At 48.8% G+C, this 11,908-nt stretch overlaps 1 protein-coding gene across 1 annotated transcript in view; it reads right to left on the bottom strand.

Annotated features, from left to right (window-relative positions):
* Positions 1–212: 212 nt before the first annotated feature.
* The window catches only part of DDX41 (DEAD-box helicase 41), a 153,224-nt gene continuing 141,528 nt past the window's right edge, over positions 213–11,908 (bottom strand). The window contains exon 17 of the mRNA XM_063927969.1: positions 213–896. Coding sequence (XP_063784039.1) covers positions 760–896 — 137 coding nt within the window. The 3' untranslated portion in view covers positions 213–759. The remainder of the gene's footprint in view (positions 897–11,908) is intronic.

Below are 11,908 nucleotides of genomic sequence, written 5' to 3'. Positions count from 1 at the left end.
GAGTCTGTAACAAGATGCTAGGGTGGGAATGTCCTGCGTTTATGTTATGTAGTGTGATGTCTAGCCAAGGTCAGAGATGAAGGAGAAACACAGTAATAAAGGCGATAAGATGTAGAAATATGAACACCATGTACAAAATTGGATATGAACTCTGCCACTTTTTGGCATAGGTGAAGGACACCATAACCGTGGTGCACAAATACAAGTAGCTACAGAGGTTAATAAGGAGATCATTTACTAACAATATTTGGACTTCTTTACATATAAAAAGACAAATTATTATTACTTTATGTAACAAGTCAGACATATTGGGGGATATTCAGTTGTTTGAAAAGTCAGTTGGGTGTCTGTTTTTTCTCTATCTGATAGGAAAAAACAGACACCCACCTGACATTTCAAACATTTGAATTCCCCCCTTAATGTGAGTTTTGATAGATTTTACTGTGGGGTTAAAATTAATGTTGGTTAAAAATATAAGTAACATTTGGGAGCAGTCCATCAAGTCCAATATAGCAAAAGTATGGGTAGGATTTATACTTCATATCGGCTTTGGTGCAAGTTAATAAAATGTTTCACAGAAACTTCTGTATTTTGTCCCAGTGAGGAGGCGAAACACAAACACAAGCTAGTCACTAATAGGAATTGCAACTAGCTGTCTTATATTGCATACAGTCTCCATAAATACAGCTTCTCCAGCCATAGACCCAACCATTCAGAAGGTAGAATCCACCATCTAAGATCAGGCGGTGATGTTCTCGCTCAGAAATCCATGGAACTGGTGGCCAGGTAATCTTTTCTTCCAATGGTGCTGACTTGTTTGGTCTGCATGGCCTCCAACTTGGGGCAGTCTGTAATACGATGGCCCAAACCTCCACAAAACGCACAGCCTCGTTCCCCTGGAACAGAGAAAGCCACATTAGGACAGTGATATATCTTCTAGCATATTTCAGTCAATGTTCTAAATTCTATCAACCCTGCAAATGACATGATTACAACAGGACACCACCAACACATAATACTGCACAGCTATAGAAGTCAATGGTCCTCATAAACCTGATGCTTACGCATATTTAGACATAAACTATGCACAGTATGCAGAACCCAATAAAGGTAAAATGTCCGTTTCAGGCCATGGTCACTAGTATCTCAGGTCTACCTCTAGCTATTCAGATGATACAGGATTAAGCAGGTATCGCAAGCCTTGCAGAGTGGCAGTCAGGTGGCTGGATTGTAGCACCAGCTAGCAAGAAAGGTATCCGAACAATATGTCGCCGGTTAAAAGGTTGACAGCCAATAAGTTGACCACTAATGATCAACATGTAAAAGGTAGACAATACAAAAGGTCGACATGACCAATGTCAACACAATTCACGTTTTTGTTTTTTCCAGCTTTTCACACTTTACTATCCAAGTGGCCTACAATTGTGAACAGTAAACTGCCCACAGCGTGGCAAGAGAAGTGAGCTATGCGAGGGGATGCGGTGCACTAATGGAGGTTTCTGAGGCAAAGAAGTGATCAAACACCTCACAAAAAATAAAAACCAATCTGTTTTGACCTTTTTACCATTTTGGGTCAACCTATTAACTGTAGACCTTTTTAGCGTAGATCTAATGATCCACATCCAGCCAGAAGAATGGGGGAATGAAGGGGGGGGGGGGGGGGTTTCACAGATATAGCATGTGTAAAGAGAATTTAGATTTGAGTGGGATGTGTTCACACCGAAATCTAAATTGCAGTGTAAAAATAAAGCAGCCAGCATTTACCCTGCACAGAAACAAAATAACCCACCCAAATCTAACTCTCTCTGCAAATGTTATATCTGCCACACCTGCAGTGCACTTGGTTTTGCCCAACTGCTAACAAATTTGTTGCTGCGATTAACTCTGAATTACCCCCAATGAGTGGTGAGATTCACACACCAGCACACCACTAACATAAAACGACCAGCAACGGCTGGGAACAAAACTGCAATCGCTGAACAGGTAATCATATAAGAGAAAACCTGCAGAAACATCAACACACTGAGGCAGGAGCCCAATATCCCTTATGGACTACGAGAAAAGGATTTACCGGTAGGTAATTAAAATCCTATTTTCTCTAGCATCCATAAGGGATATTGGGGAATTAGTACGATGGGGACGTCCCAAAGCTTCCAGAACAGGCAAGAGTGTGCGGAGACATCTGCAGCACCGCCTGCCTAAACTGGGTATCCTCTTCAGCCAGTGTATCAAACCTGTAGAACTTCACAAAGGTGTTCTTCCCTGACCAGGTAGCAGCTCGGCATAGTTGCAAGGTCGAGACTCCATAGGGCAACCGCCCAGGAAGACCCCACCGATCTTGTAGAGTGGGCCTTCAGAGACTGTGGAACAGGTAAGGCTGCCGACACATAGGTCTGTTGGACAGTAAGCCTAAAAAAATGAGCAATGGACTGCTTAGAAGCAGGGAAACCCTTTCTCTGCGCATCATATAGCACAAACAAGGAATCAGTCTTTCTGATCCGAGCCGTTCTCTTAATATAGATCTTCAAGGCTCGCACAGCATCCAATGCCTCCGGAGGAGTAGAAGTGCTAGAACTTGGCGGAACCACAAAAGGTTGATTCAAGTGGAACGCAGAGACGACCTTCAGCAGGAACTGCTGCCTAGTCCTGAGCTCTATGCCGTCAGACGAAGTCGCCGTAAGTTTGGGTAAGCTAATGGTCCTTGTTGAAGATCTCTTCTCATTGACAGACCCTTGGCTGAGGCCAAGGGACTTCGACGGACATGTCCAGAAGATCCGTGTACCACGCCCTCCGAGGCCAATCCGAGGCAATCAGAATTGCCTGGACTCTGATTCCTGATTTGCTTCAGCACCCTTGGGAGCAATGGAATCGGAGGAAACAGGTAGACCAGCCGGTAAGGCCAAGGCAACGTCAGAACATCTACTGCCCTCGTCTGAGGGTCCCTGGTTTGTGAGCAATACCAATGAAGCTTCTTGTTGAGTCGAAAGCCATCATGCCGATTTGTGGGCAGCCCCACCGGTCGATGATTTGCTGAAACACCTGATAGTGTAGACAACACTCTCCCGGGTGGAGATCGTGATGACTCAGGAAGTCCGCTTCCCAGTTGTCTACTCCTGGAATGAAAATTGCGGACATTGCTCTTGCATTTCTTTCTGTCCAGAGGAGTATCTTTGACACTTTGACACATGCAGGCCCTGCTTTTTGTCCCTCCTTGACGATTTATGTACGCCACTGCCGTGGCTTTGTCCGACTGAACTTGGATTATAGAAACATAGAATCTGACGGCAGATAAGAACCACTTGGCCCATCTAGTCTGCCCATTTTTTTAATCCTTTAGGTAATCGCAAACCTTTTTTGAACCTTAATTCTTTGTAAGGATATTCATATGCCTATCCCAAGCATGTTTAAATTGCTCTACAGTCTTAGCCTCTACTACCTCTGATGGGAGGCTATTCCACTTATCCACTACCCTTTCTGTGAAATAATTTTTCCTTAAATTTCCCCTGAACCTGCCTCCCTCCAGTTTCAGTGTATGTCCTCGAGTTCTAATACTTCTCTTCCTTTGAAGAATGTTTCCCTCCTGAACTTTTTTAAAACCTTTGGTATATTTGAAAGTTTCTATCATGTCTCCCCTTTCCCTTCTCTCCTCCATACAGGGCCGTTTCTTGGGGCGGGCGAGCCGTGCAATCGCACGAGGCGCCCACCGCGACACTGACTGTGGCTCCCTGGCTTCCCCCCTCCTCCTGAATACCCAGCTCGGGGGGCGGAGTTTCGTGGAATGACACGGTTGCGTCATGACGTAACGTCGTAATTGCGTCATCCCGCGAAACTCCGCCCCCCCAAGCCGTGATGTGTAAAATGGAGACTCTTGCCTGCCGTGATGTATAAATTGGGGACTCTTGCCTGCCGTGATGTATAAAATGGGGACTCTTGCCTGCCGTGATGTATAAAATGGGGACTCTTGCCTGCCGTGATGTATAAAATGGGGACTCTTGCCTGCCGTGATGTATAAAATGGGGACTCTTGCCTGCCGTGATGTATAAAATGGGGACTCTTGCCTGCCGTGATGTATAAAATGGGGACTCTTGCCTGCCGTGATGTATAAAATGGGGACTCTTGCCTGCCGTAATGTGGGGATTTAATGTATCAAGGGCATTGCGGTGTGTGGCATAATATGGTGCAGGGAGCATTACTGTGTGGGGCTTAATATGGTAGAATTTTTTCCTATGGTGTGAGTGATCTGTTGGTGCAGGGTCAAATACTGAGGTGTGAGGTAGTCTTTTCAGACGAGGCCACACCCATCAAAATGAGGCCACGCCCCCTTGCTGGGAGCGTGCACGGCTGAGGCGAGCGCAAGTTTTTTTGATGTTTTCTTTTAGCTAGGGGGGGGGGGGGGGGGGCGCGCATTTTTTTTTCATGTCATAGGGGGGAGGCGCATTTTTAAATCTCGCACTGGGAGCCAAATTGGCTAGAAACAGCCCAGCCTCCATACTATACATGTTAAGATCTTTTAGCCTTTTCGGGTAAGTTTTGTGATGTAGGCCATGCACCATTTTAGTTGCCCTTCTTTGTACACTCTCTAATGTATTTATATCCTTCTGGAGATATGGTCTCCAGAACTGGACACAGTATTCCAGATGAGGCTGCACCAATGACCTATACAGTGGCATTATTACTTCTCTTTTCCTGCTACTGATTCCTCTCCCTATGCAACCAAGCATCTGACTTGCCTTTCTCATTGCTTTCCTGCCTTTAAGTCACTTAAAATAGTGACTCCTTAAATCCCTTTCCTCCTCAGGGTGATCCCTGAGTAGAGGAGAGGCCTGAAGCAGAGCAGCCCGAAGTTCCAGAATGTTGATCGGAAGTAGGGCTTCGTGGGCTGTCCACCTGCCATGGAACCGAGCCCCCTGGTTGACAGCTCCCCATCCTCTCAGACTCGCATCTGTCGTGAGGAAGATCCAATCCTGAATCCCGAAACTTCGACCTTCCTGTAGGTTTGATGACTGCAGCCACCACAGGAGGGAAACACTGGCCTGAGGTGACAGCCGTATTAACCGGTGCATCTGAAGATGTGATCCGGACCACTTGCTCAGGAGATCCAATTGAGATGTTCTGGCATGGAACCTTCCATACTGGATCGATTCGTATGAGGCTACCATTTTCCCCAACAATCTTATGCAAAGATGGATGGATATTAGAGTAGGCCGTAGAACCATTCGAACCATCTCCTGGAGTGTTCTTGCTTTGTCCTCTGGGAGGAACACTTTCTGGGCCACAGTATCCAGCAACATTCCCAGGAACAGGAGCCACTGAGCTAGCTCCAAGTGGGACTTCTGTAAATTGAGGATCCACCCATGGTGTGACAGAAGTTGGATAGTGTGGACTCTATGGAGCAATAAAAGCTCCCTGGATCTCGCCTTTATCGAGAGATCGTCCAGATAAGGGACAATATTGACCCTCTGGACCCGGAGTTGGAACATCATCTCCGCCAATACCTGTGTGAAAACCCTCGGAGCTGTGGACAGGCCGAATGGTAGCGCCTTGAACTGGTAGCGATTGTTCAGCAGGGCAAACCGTAGGTAAGCCTGGTGAGGTGGCCAAAACGGAATATGGAGATAGGCGTCCTTTATATCCAGTGAGACCATGAACTCCTGTTCTCCCAGGTCCGTAATCACTGCTCGCAAGCATTCCATTTTGAACTTGAAAACCTTTAGGTAAGGGTTCAAGGATTTCAGATTCAAAATGGGCCTTACCGAACCGTCCGGTTTCGGTACCACGAACAGGTTGGAGTAGTAACGCTTTCCCTGTTGTTGCAGTGGTACTGGAACAATGATTTGGGACTGGACCAATTTTAGGATGGCCTGTTGCAGCATAACACGCGTATTCTCCAAAGCTGGTAAGCTTGATTTCAAAAATCGTTGCAGAGGAGCGCTGTCGAACTCCAGCTTGTAGCCCTGAGAAATGAGGTCCTTTACCCAGGTATCCGGGCAGGAGCTTTCCCAGATGCGGCTGAAGTGACGCAGCCGAGCTCCCAGCATGAGATCCCCTCGGGGTGGGTGGGCACCGTCATGTTGGAAGCTGAACTGGTGCTCTGTTCCTGAGAACCCGCGGTTGCTCGTTTTCTTGTCTTACCTCTGGTGCCTCTAGCCGCATTGGAGGCACCTCTGGCCCTAGATCTAAATCTGTTAGACCGAAAGGACTGGGCAGACAGCCCCGGGAAGGAACGTCTAGCCGGCGGGGACCCAGAGGGGAGAAACATGGATTTTCCAGCAGTAACTTTAGAAATCCACGTATCCAATTCAACCCCAAAGAGCCAATCCCCTGAAAAAGGAAGAGACGCTACACTGTGCTTGGACTCTGCATCCGCTATCCACTGACGCAACCACAAAGCTCTGCGCACCGACACAGTGCTCCTAACATTAATATTGCCTATCTCCTTGAGAGAGTCACACAGGACACGTGCAGTGTCTTGAATGCGTTTTAGGAGAGTCACCGTAGTGACCAGGGACATATCCCCCGAGAGGCCCTCTTGAATTTCTCTATTTAGAATAATAGTCTCTATTTTTCTATCCCCAGGGTCCTTTATGGTAAAGGAGCCCGGAGCTGGCAGTACCGCCTTTATGGATAGGCGACAAACTGATACGTCTACAGCCGGGGGTTCTTCCCAGAGATTCCTGCCTTCAGGAGCAAATGGGAAAGTGTGCAAAAACCGTGTTGTCACTTGGTATTTCTTAACTGGATTTCTCTGACGTCCTAAGTGGATGCTGGGACTCCGTAAGGACCATAGGGAATAGCGGCTCCGCAGGAGACTGGGCACAACTAAAAGAAAGCATTTGGTCTATCTGGTGTGCACTGGCTCCTCCCTCTATGACCCTCCTCCAGACCTCAGTTAGAATCTTGTGCCCGGCTGAGCTGGATGCACACTAGGGGCTCTCCTGAGCTCCTAGAAAAGAAAGTATATTTTAGGTTTTTTATTTTCAGTGAGATCTGCTGGCAACAGACTCACTGCTACGAGGGACTAAGGGGAGAAGAAGCGAACCTACCTGCTTGCAGCTAGCTTGGGCTTCTTAGGCTACTGGACACCATTAGCTCCAGAGGGATCGAACACAGGGCCCGACCTCGATCGTCCGGTCCCGTAGCCGCGCCGCCGTCCCCCTTACAGAGCCAGAAGCATGAAGATGGTCCTGAAAATCGGCGGCAGAAGACTTCGGTCTTCAACAAGGTAGCGCACAGCACTGCAGCTGTGCGCCATTGCTTCTCATGCACACCTCACACTCCGGTCACTGATGGGTGCAGGGCGCTGGGGGGGGGGGGGGGGGGGGGGGCGCCCGGAGCAGCAATATCAACACCTTGGCTGCAAAATAATCACAATATATAGTCCCGGAGGCTATATATGTGAAAAATACCCCTGCCAGGATCCATAAAAAAGCGTGAGAAAGTCCGCCGAAAAAGGGGCGGGGCTATCTCCCTCAGCACACTGGCACCATTTTTCCCTCACAGCTCCGCTGGAAGGATCGCTCCCAGGCTCTCCCCTGCAGTTTCAAGACTACAAAGGGTAAAAAAGAGAGGGGGGGGCACTAAATTTAGGCGCAGCAGTATATATATAAGCAGCTATAAGGGAAAATCACTCAGTTATAGTGTTCATCCCTGTGTTATATAGCGCTCTGGTGTGTGCTGGCATACTCTCTCTCTGTCTCCCCAAAGGGCTTTGTGGGGTCCTGTCCTCAGTCAGAGCATTCCCTGTGTGTGTGCGGTGTGTCCGTACGGCTGTGTCGACATGTTTGATGAGGAGGCTTACGTGGAGGCGGAGCAGATGCCGATAAATGTGATGTCACCCCCTGCGGGGCCGACACCTGAGTGGATGGTTATGTGGAAGGAATTACGCTACAGTGTCGACTCCTTACATAAAAAGTTTGACGACATACCAAATATGGGACAGCCGGCTTCTCAGCCTGTGCCTGCCCAGGCGTCTCAAAAGCCATCAGGGGCTCTAAAACGCCCGCTACCTCAGACGGCAGACACAGATGTCGACACGGATACTGACTCCAGTGTCGACGACGATGAGACTAATGTAACTTCCAATAGGGCCACACGTTACATGATTGAGGCAATGAAAAATGTGTTGCACATTTCTGATGTTACCCCAGGAACCACAAAAAAGGGTATTATGTTTGGAGAGAAAAAACTACCAGTAGTTTTTCCTCCATCTGAGGAATTAAATGAAGTGTTTGAAGAAGCGTGGGCTTCCCCCGATATGAAACTGGTAATTTCTAAAAGGTTACTAATGACGTACCCTTTCCCGCCAGAGGATAGGTCACGTTGGGAAACATCCCCTAGGGTGGATAAAGCGCTCACACGCTTGTCAAAGAAGGTGGCACTACCGTCTCCGGATACGGCCGCCCTAAAGGAGCCTGCTGATAGGAAGCAGGAGGCTATCCTGTAGTCTGTATATACACACACACAGGTATTATACTGAGACCAGCTATTGCTTCAGCATGGATGTGCAGTGCTGCAGCTGCGTGGTCAGATTCCCTGTCGGAAAATATTGATACCCTAGACAGGGACACTATATTGCTAACCGTAGAGCATATTAAAGACGCAGTCTTATACATGAGAGATGCACAGAGGGATATTTGCCGGCTGGCATCTAAAATAAGTGCAATGTCCATTTCTGCCAGGAGAGGGTTATGGACTCGGCAGTGGACAGGTGATGCAGATTCTAAAAGGCACATGGAAGTTTTGCCTTATAAGGGTGAGGAGTTGTTCGGGGATGGTCTCTCGGACCTCGTTTCCACAGCAACAGCTGGGAAGTCAGCATTTTTTACCCAATGTTGCCTCACAGCCAAAGAAAGCACCGTATTATCAGGTACAGTCCTTTCGGCCCCATAAGGGCAAGCGGGTTAAAGGCGCGTCCTTTCTGCCCAGAGGCAGAGGGAAAAAGCTGCAGCATACAGCCAGTTCCCAGGAGCAAAAGTCCTCCCCCGCTTCCTCCAAGTCCACCGCATGACGCTGGGGCTCCTCAGGCGGAGCCAGGTACGGTGGGGGCCCGTCTCAAAATCTTCAGCAATCAGTGGGCTCGCTCACGGGTGGATCCCTGGATCCTTCAAGTAGAACCTCAGGGGTACAAGCTGGAATTCGAGACATCTCCCCCCCGCCGTTTCCTCAAATCTGCCTTGCAAACAACTCCCTCAGGCAGGGAGGCAGTGCTAGAGGCAATTCACAAGCTGTATTCCCAGCAGGTGATAGTCAAGGTGCCCCTCCTTCAACAAGGACGGGGTTACTATTCCACAATGTTTGTGGTACCGAAACCGGAAGGTTCGGTGAAACCCATTTTAAATTTGAAATCCTTAAACACATATATAAAAAAATTCAAGTTCAAGATGGAATCGCTCAGGGCGGTTATTGCAAGCCTGGACGAGGGGGGATTACATGGTATCACTGGACATCAAGGATGCTTACCTGCATGTCCCCATTTACCATCCTCACCAGGAGTACCTCAGATTTGTGGTACAGGATTGTCATTACCAATTCCAGACGTTGCCGTTTGGTCTATCCACGGCACCGAGGGTATTTACCAAGGTAATGGCCGAAATGATGATACTCCTTCGAAAAAAGGGAGTTTTAGTTATCCCGTACTTGGACGATCTCCTGATAAAGGCGAGGTCCAGGGAGCAGTTGTTGGTCGGGGTAGCACTATCTCGGGAGGTGCTACAACAGCACGGTTGGATTCTAAATATTCCAAAGTCACAGCTGGTCCCTACGACACGTCTACTGTTCCTGGGGATGGTTCTGGACACAGAACAGAAAAAAGTGTTTCTCCCGGAGGAGAAGGCCAAGGAGCTGTCATCTCTAGTCAGAGGCCTCCTAAAACCAAAACAGGTGTCGGTGCATCACTGCACGCGAGTCCTGAGAAAAATGGTAGCTTCCTACGAAGCAATTCCATTCGGCAGGTTCCATGCAAGAATTTTTCAGTGGGACCTGTTGGACAAGTGGTCCGGATCGCATCTTCAGATGCATCGGCTGATAACCCTGTCTCCAAGGACCAGGGTGTCTCTGCTGTGGTGGCTGCAAAGTGCTCATCTTCAAGAGGGCCGCAGATTCGGCATACAGGACTGGGTCCTGGTGACCACAGATGCCAGCCTTCGAGGCTGGGGGGCAGTCACACAGGGAAGAAACTTCCAAGGACTATGGTCAAGTCAGGAAACTTCCCTACACATAAATATTCTGGAACTGAGGGCCATTTACAATGCCCTAATTCAGGCAAAACCCCTGCTTCAAAACCAGCCGGTACTGATCCAGTCAGACAACATCACGGCAGTCGCCCATGTAAACCGACAGGGCGACACAAGAAGCAGGACGGCGATGGCAGAAGCCACAAGGATTCTCCGATGGGCGGAAAATCACGTGTTAGCACTGTCAGCAGTGTTCATTCCGGGAGTGGACAACTGGGAAGCAGACTTCCTCAGCAGGCACGACCTCCACCCGGGAGAGTGGGGACTTCATCCAGAAGTCTTCCAACTGATTGTAAACCGTTGGGAAAGGCCACAGGTGGACATGATGGCGTCCCGCCTAAACAAAAAGCTAGAAAGATATTGCGTGAGGTCAAGAGACCCTCAGGCGATAGCTGTGGACGCTCTAGTGACACCGTGGGTGTACCGGTCGGTTTATGTGTTCCCTCCTCTTCCTCTCATACCCAAGGTACTGAGGATAATAAGGAGAAGAGGAGTAAGAACTATACTCATTGTTCCGGATTGGCCAAGAAGAGCTTGGTACCCGGAACTTCAAGAAATTATCTCAGAGGACCCATGGCCTCTGCCGCTCAGACAGGACCTGCTGCAGCAGGGGCCCTGTCTGTTCCAAGACTTACAGCGGCTGCGTTTGACGGCATGGCGGTTGAACACCGGATCCTGAAGGAAAAGGGCATTCCGGAGGAAGTCATTCCTACGCTGATTAAAGCTAGGAAAGAAGTGACCGCAAACCATTATCACCGCATTTGGCGAAAATATGTTGCGTGGTGTGAGGACAGGAAGGCCCCAACAGAGGAATTTCAGCTGGGCGGTTTTCTGCACTTCCTACAGTCAGGGGTGACTATGGGCCTAAAATTGGGTTCCATTAACGTCCAGATTTCGGCTCTATCGATTTTCTTCCAGAGAGAACTGGCTTCACTACCTGAAGTTCAGACTTTTGTTAAGGGAGTGCTGCATATTCAGCCCCCTTTTGTGCCTCCAGTGGCACCTTGGGATCTCAACGTGGTGTTGGATTTCCTAAAGTCACATTGGTTTGAGCCACTTAAAACCGTGGAATTAAAATATCTCACGTGGAAAGTAGTCATGCTGTTGGCCTTGGCTTCGGCCAGGCGTGTGTCAGAATTGGCGGCTTTGTCATGTAAAAGCCCTTATCTGATTTTCCATATGGATAGGGCAGAATTGAGGACTCGTCCCCAGTTTCTCCCTAAGGTGGTATCAGCTTTTCATGTGAACCAACCTATCGTGGTGCCTGGGGCTACTAAAGACTTGGAGGCTTCCAAGTTGTTGGACGTAATCAGGGCCCTGAAAATTTATGTTTCCAGGACAGCTAGTGTCAGGAAAACTGACTCGTTGTTTATCCTGTATGCACCCAACAAGCTGGGTGCTCCTGCTTCAAAGCAGACTATTGCTCGCTGGATCTGTAGTACGATTCAGCTTGCACATTCTGCGGCTGGACTGCCGCATCCTAAATCAGTGAAAGCCCATTCCACGAGGAAGGTGGGCTCTTCTTGGGCGGCTGCCCGAGGGGTCTCGGCTCTACAACTTTGCCGAGCAGCTACTTGGTCGGGGTCAAACACATTTGCTAAATTCTACAAGTTTGACACCCTGGCTGAGGAGGACCTAGAGTTTGCCCATTCGGTGCTGCAGAGTCATCCGCACTC

The sequence above is a fragment of the Pseudophryne corroboree genome, chromosome 6 (assembly GCF_028390025.1).
Source record: "Pseudophryne corroboree isolate aPseCor3 chromosome 6, aPseCor3.hap2, whole genome shotgun sequence".
In the NCBI taxonomy this organism is placed as follows: domain Eukaryota; kingdom Metazoa; phylum Chordata; class Amphibia; order Anura; family Myobatrachidae; genus Pseudophryne; species Pseudophryne corroboree.
This window is presented reverse-complemented; position numbering and strand designations above follow the sequence as displayed.